At 41.7% G+C, this 16,909-nt stretch overlaps 1 protein-coding gene across 13 annotated transcripts in view; it reads right to left on the bottom strand.

Moving 5' to 3' along the window:
* The window catches only part of LOC137375975 (uncharacterized), a 169,098-nt gene that overhangs the window by 72,322 nt on the left and 79,867 nt on the right, over window positions 1–16,909 (bottom strand). For all 13 annotated transcript variants that reach the window (XM_068043797.1, XM_068043800.1, XM_068043793.1 and 10 more), the window contains 3 exons: window positions 14,448–14,895; window positions 4,914–5,028; window positions 92–141 (listed from right to left, as the gene is read on the bottom strand). In XM_068043797.1, coding sequence (XP_067899898.1) covers window positions 92–141; window positions 4,914–5,028; window positions 14,448–14,895 — 613 coding nt within the window. The remainder of the gene's footprint in view (window positions 1–91; window positions 142–4,913; window positions 5,029–14,447; window positions 14,896–16,909) is intronic.

Below are 16,909 nucleotides of genomic sequence, written 5' to 3' on the forward strand. Positions count from 1 at the left end.
GTTCTATAAATTCTCTGTATCTAATTATGATGAGTGTTGTAAAACTGAACATATAAGTCATGTGTGCATAAATGAAGAAGCAAGTACATACCTAGTTTTACTGAGAAGTGCATCCTTTGACATACTGTTTTGTGTTGGTACCTGAAACCAGAACAAGCACAGGGTTAATGCCAATACCAGCACACCGCTGCACTCAAATAAAAACATGAAGTGCTAGAAATACTCAACAGGCCTGGCAGCATCTGCGGAGAGAGAAACAGAGTTAACGTTTCAGGTCTGTGACCTTTCATCATCTGTACTCATTTGGCAGAATGCCTCCTTGCCAAAGCTTTCAAACAAGCACCCAGACATAGCTTGGCTGGTGGTGAGAAGGGCTCTCCCCATCAAATCCTTCCTGCATGTCCGGAATCTCATCGCCTCCATATGCTGGCCTTGAGGTGGCTGATATGTGGAATAGATTGTCGCCCACCTACTTCTAGAATGTGCCTTCGCAAAGCAGGTCTGGAAAGAGATGCAATGGTTTTTGTTGAGGTTCATCCTGAGCAGTTCTGTAACACAGGACTCAATGCTCGAAGACTGTTCCCAAGAACACACACCGAGATAACATCAACTGCTGCTGGAGGACCATCAATTCAGTGAAAGACGCACAACGGTCTGCTCGAACCTTGCTGTTCTTCCGGTGCAAAGAGCTGTTGATGACTGCGTGTTGCAGAATGGCACATTCCAAGGTCCAGGACACCATGCTGAGGGGTGCACTAAAGCTTGGGGCAGCCACCGCAATGGAGAAAGGCCACTGTGTGAGGCCTTCCCGTCATAGTATATTGAGGGGCTGGAAACTGTGTAAAACCCCTTGGGCTGTCGGCACCAGAGAATGTTCAATATGAAATGTAAATGTACATTGTAAATATAACCTATACTGGTAAGTGTAGTGAGGCACCTTATGTACTATATTGAAAGAATCTGATCCATATGCAAGATACTTTTACAAATTTTATGAATAAAATATTTGAGGGCAAAGGAAGGCACTCTTTAGCTCTCCAAAGAGCCGAGAATTCTTCTGCTAAAGTGGCACTTCTTTATTTCTGAATCTAATAATGTTTGAAGGTTCCAAGCACAGTATTGCAGAGTTTTCGAGCAGTTCTATTTAAAAGAATTGAGGGTATCTGCCTCCACCACCGTTCCTGGCAGTGAATTCCAGACACCCACCACCCTCTGAGTGAAAAAGTTTTTCCTCATGTCCCCTCTAATCCTTCTACCAATCACCTTAAATCTGTGCCCCCTGGTAATTGCCCACTCCGCTAGGGAAACAGATCCTCCCTGTCTATCTGGGCCTTTCATAATTTTTTTACACTCAATTGAGTCACACCCCCTCCCAGCCCCCCCAGCCTCCTCTGTTCTAAGGAAAACAACCCTAGCCTATCCAATCTTTCTTCATAGCTGCAACTTTTAAACCCTGGCAACATTCTTGTAAATCTCATCTGTACTCTCTCCAGAACAATTATGTCCTTCCTGTAATGTGGTGACCGGAACTATATGCAATACTCCAGGCCTAACCAGCCTTTTATACAGTTCCAGCATTACATCCCTGCTTTTGTATTCTATACCTCGGCCAATAAAGGAAAGCATTCCATATGCCTTCTTCACCACTCTATCGACCTGTCCTGCCAGCTTCAGGGACCTGTGGACATGCACTCCAAGGTCTCTCACTTCTTCTACCCATCTCAATATCCTCCCGTTTATTGTGTATTTCCTTGCTTTGTTTGTCCTCCCCAAGTGCATTAGCTCACACTTCTCTGAATTGAATTCCATTTGCCACTTTTCCGCTCACTCAACCAAACCATTGGTATCATTCAGGAGTCTACAGCTATCCTCTTCACTATCAACTATACAGCCAATTTTTGTGTCATCAGCAAATTTCCCAATCATGCCTCCCACATTTAAGTCCAAATCATCAATATATACCACAAACATCAAGGGACCCAACACTGAGCCCTGTGGAACGCCACTGGAAACAGCTTTCCATTCACAAAAACATCTGTAGACTACTACCCTTTGTTTCCTGTCACTGAGCCAATTTTGGAGCCAACCTGCCATTTTCCCCTGTATCCCATGGGCTTTCATTTTACTGACCAGTCTGCCATGTGGGACCTTGTCAAATGCCTTACTACAATCCATGTAGACCACATCCACTGCACTACCCTCATAAAACCTCCTTGTTACTTCCTCAAAGAATTCAATTAAGTTAGTAAGACATGACCTTTCCTTAACAAATCCATGCTGACTATCCCTGATTAATTAGTGCCTTTCTAAGTGGCAGTTAATCCTGCCCCTCAGAATTGATTCTACTAATTTACCCACCACCGAGGTCAGACTGACCAGCCTATAATTATCTGGCCTATGCTTCGCACCCTATTTAAACAATGGTATAACGTTCGCAGAACTCCAATCCTCTGGCACCTCGCCCTTATCCAGTGAGGATTTGAAGATGATCCTTGGCACATCTGCTATTTTCTCCCTGGCTTCCTTTAACAACCTGGGATGCAATCCATCCAGCCCTGACGATTTATCCACTTTCAGACCTTCTAGTACTTCCTCTCTCATTATGCTAATCATATCTAATATTTCACTCTCCTCTTTTACTACAATGTCTGCATCATCCCTCTTCTTTGTGAAGACAGAGGCATAAAACTCATTAAAATCCCTGCCTACATCTTCTGCATCCACATGTAAGTTCCCTTGTACATCTCTGTTAGGCCCTATCCTTTCCTTAGTTATCCTCTTGCTCTTAATGTACTGATAAAACATCTTTGGGTTTTCCTTGGTTTTACCTGCCAATAGTTTTTCATGTCCTCTCTTTGCTTTTCTAATTTCCTTTTTTACTACACACCTGCATTTTCTATACTCCTCTAGGCTTTCTAACGTATTAAGTTTTTTGTGATTGTCATAAGCTTTCTTTTTCTGCTTTAACTTACCCTGTAAGCATCCAGATAACCAGGGAGCTCTAGATTTGGCCATACCACCCTTTATTTTTGTGGGGACATGCCTATACTGTGCCTGTAGAATCTCGCTTTTGAATGCCTTCCACTGGTTTGCCACTGATTTTCCTTCAAGTAACTGTATCCAGTCTACTTTCGCCAGATCACCTCTCAGTTTCGTAAAATTTGCCTTCTCCCAATTTAGAACTTTAATTCCTGTTTTACCTTTGTCCTTTTCCATCAGTATGCTATGGTCAAAATCTCCAAAATGGTCACCCATTGCTACTTCATCTACTTGCCCTGCTTCATTACCAAAGACTAAATCTAGAATTGCGCCCCCTCTTCTTGGGCTTGTTACGTGTTGGCTAAAAAAAGTTCCCTTGAATGCAGTTCAAGAATTTTGCGCCCTCTGTGCCCTTCCCACTGTTTGTATCCCAGTTGATATTAGGGTAGTTGAAATCCCCAACTATTATTGCCCTATAATTTTTACACTCAGAAATTTGCCTACATATTTGTTCCTCTGTCATTATTTGGGGGGGGGGGTCTATAGTACACTCCTAGTAGTGTGGCTGCCCCTTTTTTATTTCTGATCTGACCCAGATGGCTACATTTGATGATTACATGCACCTGAAGTGCTGCAACCTGCAAGGCTATGGACCAGGTGCTGGAAGGTGGAATTAGATTGGGCGGCGAGTTTTTTTGGCCGGCACAGACACGACAGGCTGAATGGCCTCCTTCTGTGCTGCATTTTTCTATGGTTCTATTTCCTGAAAGAGCCAGCATCAGCCTTCACAAATAAGTTGCACACATAATGGTAAGTTTGTGTGACAGCAGATGTAGCCTCTGTCACTATCGATGCTCCTCCTGAAGAGGATGCTAGTGGGTCTGAGAGGGGAAGGGAGTGCCTCAGCCTCTAATTTTTTCTCTGTGGAGAGTGACTCATTTCAGCTCATCACTGGAAAGCCTGTTTATATGGAGATATATATCAGATAGGGACTGTGCCAGGCTTAGATATAATGCCCCGAATGTTTAAAACACCAACTAGGTGGTGCAGGTGGATGGTTGTGATCACAAGCAGTGGCTCAGACTATTTTTGTGAGGCCCACAGGTGCACTCCTGCTCTTTCTGCCACCATAAAAATAAATTGAAAACTTACCCTCTGACTGTATTACTAGTAAAACTGGTCGGAGAGAGTACAGTCCAAGCTCCAACCAATTCTGGCAGGGAATTGGGTCTCACATGTGTTATTTCCACATTGAAAGTGGCCTGCTGCCTGAAACAGACAGGTGCTTTGGTGGTAGGCCCCTGTAAAATGACTGTGGGTAGAGCTTGATGTTAACAGGGTGCTAAGTCTACCAATCCCATTTTGAGATTAGTACCCTCTGTTAATGCTCATTTCACCAAGTTAAAGTTGACCTCCCATTGTAACTCAGCTTAATAATCTAAATATGTGCTTGGCGATTTTTTAAAAATCAAGTAATAGTAGTAGGGCATAAGCGATGTTTTTACTTTTCCTCACTGATTTTCTCTGCCGGTTTCACACCTCTTCTCAAAGGTACAATAACATTTGTACTATCTTCGACATTAATAATCCAGGTGCAAGCTTTTAACAAAATGGACAAGTAATCTCATCAGGTAATTAAAATTCTCAAGGGCAGCAGTTTGTAATGGAAATAAGTAGACCTTCCTATTGACCATCAAAAATACTCAGTTATATTACTGCTGTTACTTATTCTCAGGTATCTCTTACTCTATGTTCAAAGCACCCGAGCCCCTTGACTAGACTACAGCCTTGTAATTGGTTTCCAGATTGCCATTATTTTTGATATTAAGACCTGAGCCTCTATTGGGATTGCTTCCAAGTTCCTATTGTTATCTACATAATTTGCTTCTTCACAAAAGACAGGTATTTACACAGACTAACATAGCAGCACTTACTGGATGGTCATGATCGAAAATTGATGACTTTCCAGGCTCATAATCAAATACACTCCTTGGTTCAACTCGATAGCTGCAGGCTTCAATTTTGCCATTTGGAGGTGACCAGTTGCTTCTGATGAAAAACAAGCAAATATTAATGATAGATTTTTCAGATTGCATTTTCAGTTTCAGTTTTAGTAACATCAGTACACTACAATGATAGCATGGTGGCATGCATCTTGGCAACTCAACACAGTATGGGTCTGTGTCAATGATTTGTCATAGAGCAAGGTGCCATTCTTGGTTGTAGTAGAGGGAAAAGCAGTGAGAGATACTTAGTGGAGCCTAGGTCTTTCCCAAAAGCAGGAAGCAACTGTTAGGAGTGTTAAACAGTTGTTGTCATTGTCATTCACCTTCTAATAACTAGATGAAGAGGTGCAGTAGCAACTAGTTTCCTGTTGTCTTTTAAGCTAAGGAATGGACTATAACGTGTAGGGAGCCTAATTTGCAAAATTGGGGTAAAAATTAATAACTAATGTCCTTACTGTCATATAGTTTATTCCATTAGAATAAGTAAAGAACATGGATTATATGTCACAATTGATTAAAATACCTCTAGTTGTGTTGGCCTTAAACAAAATGAATTTAGCCATTTTTAACTCACTCCGTAATGGGCATGGTTCTTCACTATGAATATACACACAAACATTCGAACATACAAATTAGGAGCAGAAGTAGGTCATTCAGCCTCTCAAGCTTGTTCTGCCATTTGATAAGATCATGGCTGATCTGATTGTGGGCTCAACTCTACTTTCCTGTCTACCCCCTATACCCTTTGACTCCCTTGCCAATCAAGAATCTATCCAGCTCAACCTTAAAAATATTCAATGACCCTGCCTTCACGGCTCTTTAGGGAAGAGAATTCCACAGCCTAACGGCCCTCTAAGAGAAAAGAATTCTCCTCATCTCCGATTTAAATGGGAGAACCCTTATTTTTAAACTGTCCCCTGGTTCTAGTCTCTCCCATAAGGGGAATCATCATAGGAAAATAGGACCAGAAGTAGGCCATTCAGACCATCAAGCCTGCTGCGCCATTTGATATGATCATGGCTGATCATCCACTTCAATACCTTTTGCCCACACTATCCCCATATCCCTTTACGTCATTGGTATTTAGAAATCGGTCAATCTCTACTTTAAACATACTCGATGACTGAGATTACACAACCCTCTGGGGTAGAGATTTCCAAAGATTCAAAACCCTCTGAGTAAAGAAATTTCTCCTCATCCCTGACCTAAGTGGCTTCTCCCTTATTTTGAAATTATGACCCAATTCTAGACCAGGGGAAACATCTTACCTGCATCTACCCTGTCTATCCCTTTAAGTATCTTGCAGGTTTCCATGCGATCACCTCTCATTCTTCGAAACTCTAGAGAATACAGGCCCGGTTTCCCTGATCTCTCTGCATAGGACAGTCCCACCATCCTGGGAACAAGTCTGGTGAACCTTCGTTGCACTCCCTCTATGGCAATAATATCCTTCCTAAGGTAAGGGGACCAAAACTGCACACAGTATTCCAGGTGCGGTCTAACCAAGGTTCTATACAATTGAAGCAAGACTTCACTACTCCTGTATTCAAATTCTCTTGCGATAAAGGCTAACATATCATTAGCCTTCTTAATTGCTTGATGCACCTGCATGTTAGCTTTCCATGACTTATTGACAAGGACACCCAGGTCCCTTTGTAAATCTACACTTTCTAATCTCGTACCATTTAAGAAATACTCTGCACATCTGTTCCTTCTACCAAAATGGATAACTTCACATTTTTCCACATTATATTCCATCTGCCACATTCTTACCCACTCATAAGTCTGTCCAAATCCCCTTGAAGCCGCTTTACGTGTTCCTCACAATACACATTCCCACCTAGTTTTGTGTCATCTGTGAACTTGGAAATATTACATTTGGTCCCCAAATCCAAATCATCGATATATATTGTGAATAGCTGGGACCCAAGTACTGATCCATGCAGTACCCCACTAGTCACAGCCTGCCAATGCGAGACTGACCCATTTATTCCTACTCTCTGTTTTCTGCCTGTTAACCAATCCTTAATCCATGCCAGTATATTACCTCCTGTTCCATGTGCTTTAATTTTGCTAACCAATCTCCTGTGGGGGACTTTATCAAAAGTCTTCTGAAAATCCAAGTAAACCATGTCCACTGATTTCCCTTTATCAGTTCTGTTAGTAACACCCTCAAAAAACTCCAACAGGTTCGTCAAACATGATTTCCTATTCATAAATTCATGTTGACCATGCCCAATCAGATCATTATTATCCAAGTGTCCATTTATCACATCCTTTAGAATAGATTATAACATTTTCCCTACTACAGGTCTGTAGTTCCCTGTTTTCTCTCTCCCTCTCTTAAATCGTGGGGTGACATTTGCTACCTTCCATTCTGCAGGAACCGTTCTAGAATCTACAGAATTTTGGAAGATGATCACCAATGCATCCACTGTCTCCATAGCTACCTCTTTCAACACTCTGGGATGCAGAATATCAGGTCCTGGGGACTTATCAACCTTCAGCCCCATTCATTTCTCCAATATAACCTTATTACTAATACCAATTTCCTTCAGTCCCTCATTCTCCCAAATCCCTAAGATCTCTAATTCTGCGAGATTTCTTGTAGTGAAGAGAGTGAAGACAGATTCAAAGTAATCATTTAGCTTCTCTGCCATTTCTCTTTTTCCCCATTATAAATTCTCCTGACTCTGCCTGTTAGGGACCCACATTTGTCTTAGTCAAATGTTTCCTTTTTACATACCTATAGAAGCTTTTGAGTCTGTTTTTATGTTTTTTGCTAGTTTACTTGCATATTCTATTCTCCCTTTCTTTATCAATTTCTTGGTTCTCCTTTGCTGTATTCTAAAATCTTCCCAATCTTCAGGTTTACGACTACTTCTGGCAACTTTATAGGCCTTTTCTTTTAATCTTATACAACCGTTAACTTCCTTTGTTAACCACGGTTGACTGCCTTTACTTTTGGCATTTTTGTGCCTTGAAGGAATGTATAGTTGCTGTAAACTATGTAATAATTCGTTGAAGACTATCTATTGTCTATGCACTGTCAAACCTTTTAATGTATTTTCCCAATCCACCTCAGCCAATTTGCCCTTTATACCTTCATAATTTCCTTTGTTCAAATTTAATACCCTGGCTTCAGATTGAACTACCTCACTTTCAAACATAATGTAAAATTCTAGCATATTATGGTTGCTCATCCCTAAAGGTTCTTTTACAACAAGATTATTAATTAGCCCTTTCTCATTACATAATAGATCTAAAACAGCCTGTTCTCTAGTCAGTTCCTCAACATATTGCTCTAGAAAACCATCTCTAGAAACTCGTCCTGTACAGCATTAGTGTTCATTACATTTATCCAGTTTATGTGCAGATTGAAGTCACCCATAATTACTGCATTACCCATGCTACATGCTTCTCTAATCTCCTGATTAATACCTTGCCCACACTACCACTACTGTTTGGTGGTCTATAAGCAACTCCTACCCATGTTTGCTGCCCCTTGCTGTTTCTTAGCTCCACCCAAACAGATTTCACATTTTGTTCTTCCGATCTGAGATCCTCCTTTACTAATGTACTGATCCCATCCCTTAGTATCTGCACAACACTACCTCCTTTTCCTTTTTTCCTGTCCTTCCTAAATGTCGAATATCCTTGAATATTCAGTTCCCAGTCTTGGTCACCCTGTAGCCACGTTTCCATTATGGCAATCAGATCACACCCATTTACCTCTATTTGTGCCTTGTTGCGAATGTTGCATGCATTCAGGTAGGGTGCCCTTAACCTTGTCTACTTGACATTATTCTGCATTCTAAATCTAGTTGATGCTTGCCTTTGTTTCGCCTGCCTTCTAATGGCACTTGCTACTTTTCTACCTCTTGTTACCAGCTTTATTTTCTTACAATTTGAGCTACCCCTCAGGTTCCCAACCCAAGCTAGTTTAAACCCTCCCCTACAGCATTTGCAAATCTCCCTGCGAGGATATTCGTTCAGGTCCTGTTAAGGTGTAGCCCGTCCATCTCGTACAGGTCCCACGTGCCCCAGAACCGGTCCCAATGCCTCAGAAATCTGATGCCCTCCCTCCTTCACCAATTCTCCAGCTATGTGTTCAATCGATCAATCCTCCTAATCTTATGCTCACTAGCACGTGGCACTGGGAGTAATCCTACGATTACTGCTCTTGAGGTCCTGTTTTTAATTTCCTTCCTAACTCCCTAAAATCTGCTTTCAGGACCTCATCCCTCTTCCTACCTATGTCATTGGTACCAATGTGGACCATGACCTCTGGTTGTTTACCCTCCCCAGAATGATGTCCTGCAGCCGCCCCGTGACATCCTTGACCCTGGCAGCAGGGAGGCAACACACCATCCTGGAGTCAAGTTTACTGCTGCAGAAACGCCTGTCTGATCCCCTGATTATTGAATCCCCTATCACTATTGCTCTTCCACTCTTCTTCCTCTCCTCCTGTGTGGCTGAGTAACCAGGGGAGACAGACTTTGCTCTAGCTGCACTCCCCTGAAGAACCATTGCCCTCACCAGTATCCAAAATGGAAAAACGATTAGCAAGCAAGATAGACTCAGGGGATTCCTGCACTGCCTGCCTGGTTCTCCTACACTGCCTGGCAGTCACCCATTCCCTCTCTGACTGCATGCTCCTAACCTGCGGTGTGCCCACCTCCCTAAATGTGCTATCCACATCGTCCTTTGCCTCGTGGATTCACAGCAGTGATCCCAACTGTCGCTCAAGTTTCACTCAAGCTTCTGCAGCTGGTGACACTTCCTGCAGATGTGTTCGTCTAAACACATGGTGCGTCCATGACTTCCCACATACCGCAGGATGTACATTCCACTTGACCGAGCTGCCCTGCCATGCAGTAACTTTAAAAACTATCTATTACAACGAGAAGTAGAATAACTTACCAGTTACTCACTAATCAGCTTCTTCCCTTGTACCGAAGAGAGAGGCTGAAAAAAGGTAGAAAAAGAAAAAGAAAGAATGGAGCCCCTCCCTGACTGAACTCCCTCACACACCAACTCCCACTTTACACTCAAAGTAGCTCTCAGTGCAGACAAATTTATTTTCTTAATTAATTTGTAATTCCCCTCCTTACCAAACTCCCTCACTTACCAAGCTCCCTCCTTCACAATCTGTGCCCTCCAGTAGCACTCAGTGCAGACAAGCAGCACTGGTGAGAGTCCCGTGAATTTATACTCTCTGAAAACAATGCTGTGTCAGCTGTGCTAGAGCTCAGAAACCAGTTTAAGCTAGCTACTAATTAACTAGCTACAGCTAATCTCCGAGAGCTTGTATATTGTGTTTAAAACTATAAAAACCTAACTTTCCTCTTAATTTAATCAGTAATTTCAATTAATTATTAAATGTAAACAAAACAAACACTAGACTGCAGACAGATTAACCCTTAAAATCCTCACACTTACCAAACTCCCTTTTTCACACTCTGGTCTCTCCGGCAACATTCATTGCAGTCCTCTCATCATCCACCCTGTCAAGTCCCCTCAAGATCTTATATGTTTCAATAAGATTACCTCTCAATCTTCTAAACTCCAATGGATACAGGACCAACCTGTCCAACCTTTCCTTATAAAATAACCCCTTCATCCTCCCAGGAATCAGTCGAGTGAACCTTCTATGAACTGCTTCTAGTGCAATTATATCCTTTCTTAATTAAGGAGACCAAAACTGTACGCAGTACTCCAGATGTGTTCTCATGAACGCTCTGTACAACTGTAGCAAAACTTCCTTACTTTTACTTTCCATTACCCTTGCAATAAATGACAACATTCCATCTGCTTCCAAATCAACTATCCACAATTTAGCATACAATGGCATTAAATTGGTAATCTGCTTCAGAGAATAGGGAAGTGGAAAACTTCATGCTGACACAACATCTAACTAGTGCTTTCATTGGCCTGGGAGCCCTTGATGCTGGAAAAGGATTGGTTCTCAGCACTGTAATTACACAATATGATAAATAGAAAATGTCATCATGCCCCCTCAAAAATTATAAATGTATGAACAATTGCGACTGATTATTTTAAATTGATAATTATTGGCTAATAAATAATGTGGAATGGAAGGTTGCTACAGAGCATATATGATTGTAGAGTATTGGTATCAATGTCATAGCTGCCAACTCTACACAAGTATCCAATATAATTGATGTGATTGTAATGGAACAGCTACATATATTTCTGTTGCACTCATTCGCAGGAAAACATTTTGTGTTCTACATTAAGTAGGACAAAACTGAGTAAGAGTGGGAAAGGGAAGGTTAAGGTGGAGGGCCAAATGTACAGTGGATGGAACAAGTTTTAAGGTGGTTTTTGAAAGGGGTTAGGTGTCATGGTGGAGAGAATGGACCAAAAAAGGACAGTAGCATAGCAGCGTAATAGCCACCCATGATGAAGTATGCCGGTACAAAGAGATGGCCTATATTAGAACAATAGAGAATGCCTCAAGGGGTGTAAGGGCACAGGGATCACTAAAATAGGGTGGGGAGAGGCAATGAAAGGATTTGAAAGCAAGAAGAGAATTTCAAAGTCAACTTAATAGGGCATGTATTGGTAATGGAACTGAGAGAGGTTAAAAGTGATGAGAATATGTGATTATGAAAGTTGCAGTGAAGTAAAATTTGGGGATGGTTGAGGCAGAAAGACCAACTTGGAGTGCAAGAGAAGTAAAGCCTCAATGTGATGAAGGCACAAATTAAGTTTTCAATGGTGATGTGGAGAGATGAGGCAGAGATGTGCAATGTTCTGGGGATGGAAGAGGGTAATAGACCATATATGGGGCTGGAGGCTAAGTGTAGGGTTTAGCAGTATACCTAGATTCCCGGCTTCCTGATCCAGCCTTGAGAAGTTGATGGAAAAGATTAAAAATGGCAAATAAATTCACACAAAACCCAACATATGCAAACCATAATCTTTCCTGACTTTCACCTATATTTTAATGCTTTTTTTTCCTCCCCCATTCATTAGCTCTAAGCAGGACACATCATTCCTACAGATGGCACTGTTCCTGGGAACAGCAATAATTAAACCAGTGAGGCAGAACTTCCAGCCCTTCCCCATTTGCAATGAATCAAATCAAGTTTGAATCATTAACAGCCTGATCTAGATTTAGTTCAATGATTTTTTTAAAAAAGATGCACCCCTTAAAAATGGCAGACTTTGTGCATGACCAACTGTACATTTTAAGTTCACAAAAACCGGTGTGCATATGCAATTGTAATTTTCTTGAAACTTTGAAGTTTTTCTAGAAAAACCTAGAGCCTATCCAAACTGAGCTGCTTCACCAATGTGTTCACCATTGCAGGAAAGAGCTTGCTTTGCTCCACCCCAGACAGTTTATTCATCCAAAATCTGGTCTAGACTGGTAAAGTCGATTCTATACTTAATAACAGCACATAGAGCACTTGAAAAAATGTTCAGCCTTAGGTCTCCCATCTACGAACTGGCATACTGTTCTGGAGATATAAACCAGAAGTGCGCTGACGCTTCTGTATCTTTAAAGAGGAAATGAATCATCCCACTGTTGGTGTTCTAATCTAAACTTGGATACATTTGTAGGAAAAAAGTGAACAGGATAACACATCGACAACACACTGGGACTGAACATTTGGATGAATTCTAACATTGGTTGTAGGATCAGAGTCCAAACGTACAGCTCAGGTCAAAGAGCTTTGATTCTTTTCCATGTTCTCTAGAATAATGAAGCTGCAGTAGATAGTTCTAGAGCTATTTTAATGTTGTAAAGGAGTATGGCCAGGGAATTGCCATCTTCAGCTCCAAAAATTTCCTTAGTATACATCAAACCCCAGTAATGAAATGGGTTCTTGTATGCCCTTGAACATGGGTAGAGAATGGACAAATATACACTCCCACCACCAAGATTAAATCACAAAAAAAGAAGGATCCACACCATTAGATAACTACATTTGTAGGACATGAACAGTCAAGCATCACAACAAATCCACATACATCTTCCCCTTTCACCTACTGGGGGGAAAACTTACGTACCTTAAATGGTTGACGAGGGATATTGAGGGTCTGGTCAGGACAAAGAAGGAGGCATATGTCAGGTATAGGCAGCTGGGATTGAGCGAGTCCCTCGAGGAGTATAGGGGATGTAGGACGACACTTAAGAAGGAAATTAGGAGGGCGAAAAGGGGCCATGAGATTTCCCTGGCAGAAAAGATAAAGGAGAATCCTAAAAGATTCTATAAGTGTATTAAGGGTAAAAGGGTAGCTAGGGAGAGAGTAGGTCCCCTTAAGGATCAGTGTGGCAATCTATGTGTGGAGCCACGGGAAATGGGCAAGGTTTTAAATGAATATTTCTCATCCGTATTTACCGTGGAGAAGGTCATGGAAGCTAGTGAATTCAAGGGAATATCAACATTACAAAGGAGGAGGTGTTGGAGGTTTTGAAGCGCATTAAGGTGGATAAATCCCTAGGGCCTGACCAGGTGTATCCTAGGATGCTATGGGAAGCAAGGGAGGAGATTGCTGGGGCCCTGGCAGATTTTTGTATCATCGTTAGCCACAGGTGAGGTGTGGGAAGACTGGAGGATTGCTAATGTTGTGCCTTTATTTAAGAAAGACAGCAGGGATAAACCAGGGAGCTACAGGTCGGTGAGCCTTACAGCAGTGGTGGGAAAGTTATTGGAAGGGATTCTGACAGGCAGGATTTATATGCATCTGGAAAGGCATGGTCTGATTAGTTAGAGAAAAATTATGAGAGGCATAGATAGGGTAGATAGCCAGAGTCGGTTTCCCATGGTAGGGGTGACTAAAACTAGAGGGCATAGATTTAAGGTGAGTGGGAGGAGGTTTAAAGGGGATCAAAGGGGTAAATTTTTCACACAAAGAATAGTGGGTATCTGGAATGAGCTGCCTGAGGAGGTGGCAGAGGCAGGAACAGTAGCGACATTTAAGAGGCATCTGTACAGGTACTTGAATGAGCAAGGCATAGAGGAATATGGAATTAATGCAGGCAGGTGGGATTAGTATAGCTAGGCATTATGGTCGACATGGACATGGTGGGCCAAAGGGCCTGTTTCTATGCTGTATGACTCTATGACTCTAAATGCATATACCTCCTTCCCCACCAGGTGCTAAGGCTGAGACTTCAGTTATAATTTGAAAAATACTATCTCTGTAGCCGCAGCAGATGATAATCTTCTCCCACTCATTCCTGCCTCTCCAATAAGACCATTATGGTGCAGAAACTCATTAATTATGTAAAATAGTGGTGGGAGGATATTACCTTTCTGTGCATGGGTATTTTCTTTTCGGGACATGCATTACTGACCCTGGAGGATCCACATTTTATTAGGCTAAATGGATGTATTTGATATCCTGGAATGCCCCAATCAGCTTGTAATATCTGAAGCCCTCTTGTTCAACGAGTTCTTTAGTACAAAGGCATACAGAACTTACTCTTCAACAGTAGCTTTAGTAGAAGAAAGTGAATGATGTTCTGTTGCTGACAGCAAATTGCAGGGTATTTCTGTTGATCTTGTAGGCTGACAATTGTTTGAAGGGGCTGTGTAATGCTGGCAATTCCAACCGGGAGTATTATGCAAGTTGACTGTCAAGGGGATGGAGCAACTTTGATCACTTTTGCTGTCACAAATGTTGGGTCGTAAACATTGTGATTGAGGACTACAATTTTGCTTTTTTCTGTCAGAACTGCTAAGCGGTTCTGATAAAAGTGGCCATTTATTTGTACAGTTGTCCTTTGTTGTTGAATTATCAGGCAATGGTCCAGTTAGCTGGGATCTTGATCTATAACCTGTTGCAGAATAGGAAAGGGGTTGCTGTTTTGTTGAATTGGGATCCCACTTCTTCTTCCTGGCGTCAACAATAGAAGACATCCCATAATCTTCTACAATAGAGAGGCAATAATTTAATAAACAGCCTCAACAATTTGTAAACTCGGCAAACATTTCTTTAGACCATGCACAAAATGCTAAATATAAAAACCGTATGCAATTATCAAAGAAATGAACTCTAACAATTTAAAGATGAACTGTTTTGAATGAATTCTTTATCCAAATGTGCAATTCACCTTGAAACCATCATGAATACATGACCACTTCACTGGTGTGTGATGGTAAAAATAGTTATTCCATTATTTGGAAGCTTTACAGATATTCCTATGTGCAGCATGAAGGACTATTTCCACAAGCAAACCCACACTTCTAAAGCACTGAAATCTGAGTTTCCATGCACAGTAACCTGGCGGGTAGCATATCTGGCTGAAAGATAAATCCCGTGCTGCTAATAAGCTCACTAACTATATCAGGAAATTCTTCTTGCCCTCCAGATCCCTTCAATATGTGAACACACAACACTGACAAACTACATTTGCCAGACTATATACTGTGTATTAAGTGTCATGAAGACTCCCCACCTGCCAAGAATGAGGCATATTAATTTCATCATATCAACATTAATATTAAACTGTTGCTGGAGTGAAGAAATGACTTGTTCGAAGAGATCACCAGACATTTGGCTGGAGGATATTTGCATACTAAGAGACAGTGCTTGGAAAGACAAAAGAATTGCTCACTGATTCAATTAACAGAGATTGGGCTGGGCAATTGTGATCCATACCTTGTCGGGGTAAGAGACAGCATTACACTATCCCTTCCCCCCACCCCCCACACACCACTGAGAGCTTTGAAATCCATAAACGCAGAAGTTTGTTTAAACAGTGAGTCACATGACTAACCTGCTGGTCAACTTGGAGTTTGAATTGTGCGCACAGGACAGTTTGAACTCAGACTGCAGATTGCCACTGAATCTGGAACAAGACAGCCTCTCTCCTGGCTGGCTCTCTCTCACTTTCTCACAAGCCTCCAGACCAATCGAAGTCGCTTAAACCTCAAGTGAGAATAGACTCCTACATCTAAACAAGTTGAAGCGTGCACTGGGCCCCAACGAACAGCAGGACTTACCGGCAACCAAAGACTACACATTGAACTCACTGGACTGTATATACACCCAGCTATTGCCTCAAACTTTTCCCCTTTATTCTTTCTACTTTTTCTGTATCTGCATGTGTGTTTATCGCGTATGAATGCTAGCATGGTTGCATTGTGTATTCGTAGGCGTTAACCGAATTAGAGTTTAAGATTAATAAATTTCCACCTTTCTTGTTTAAATCTAAGAAAACCTATCTGATTTAATTTCTTTGCCTTGCAATTGGAGAGCAGTGAACAAGGATTCACTGAGGGGGAGCTAAAAACATGGTGTTTTAAAATTAAACCCTGCTACGGTTAAACCAGGCACAGGCTGAGAGGGAACCCCTAGACCCCTCTCTCACCTGGTTGTAACATAAATCTATTAAGAATAAAGTTAAAGAGAAGCAAGACCAGGCTTCAGCACATTGGAATACCTCAGGTAATTCCACAGTGTCTCTTTCAAAACAATGAAAGTCAAGGAACTGTTAACAGTTCGCTGTTTAATGTAAACAACGTGTGTTCTTGATTGAATGCTTTTTGCCTCCACCCAAAGGCAACACAATGAAATAGAGAACTGGTGAACGGGGAAATGCTGCAGATTATCTTTTTGTCAGTCGGGCTCTGAACACGACATTATCAATCAACACCAGCTCCAGACACCATGGCTGAAATGCCTGGTGGAACAGATTGATATCCCTAGGTGAGTCAGCAATAACAAATAGCTCTGTGTCTTTACTGCAGCCTGCTCTTCATATTTTTAAACAGTTACGTCTTTCTGAACAGGCCCTGCATGAACATTATTCTTTTATTCCCTGAATTATTAATTCCCAGATCAAATGGACAATTGTAGCCAACATTACTGTGGTAGCAACTTGCAAACAACATGTTGAAAATATTTCCCCCTCCCATATAGCCTTGGCCACGCAGTTTACT

Source organism: Heterodontus francisci, chromosome 12 (genome assembly GCF_036365525.1).
Source record: "Heterodontus francisci isolate sHetFra1 chromosome 12, sHetFra1.hap1, whole genome shotgun sequence".
Taxonomy (NCBI): Eukaryota; Metazoa; Chordata; class Chondrichthyes; order Heterodontiformes; family Heterodontidae; genus Heterodontus; species Heterodontus francisci.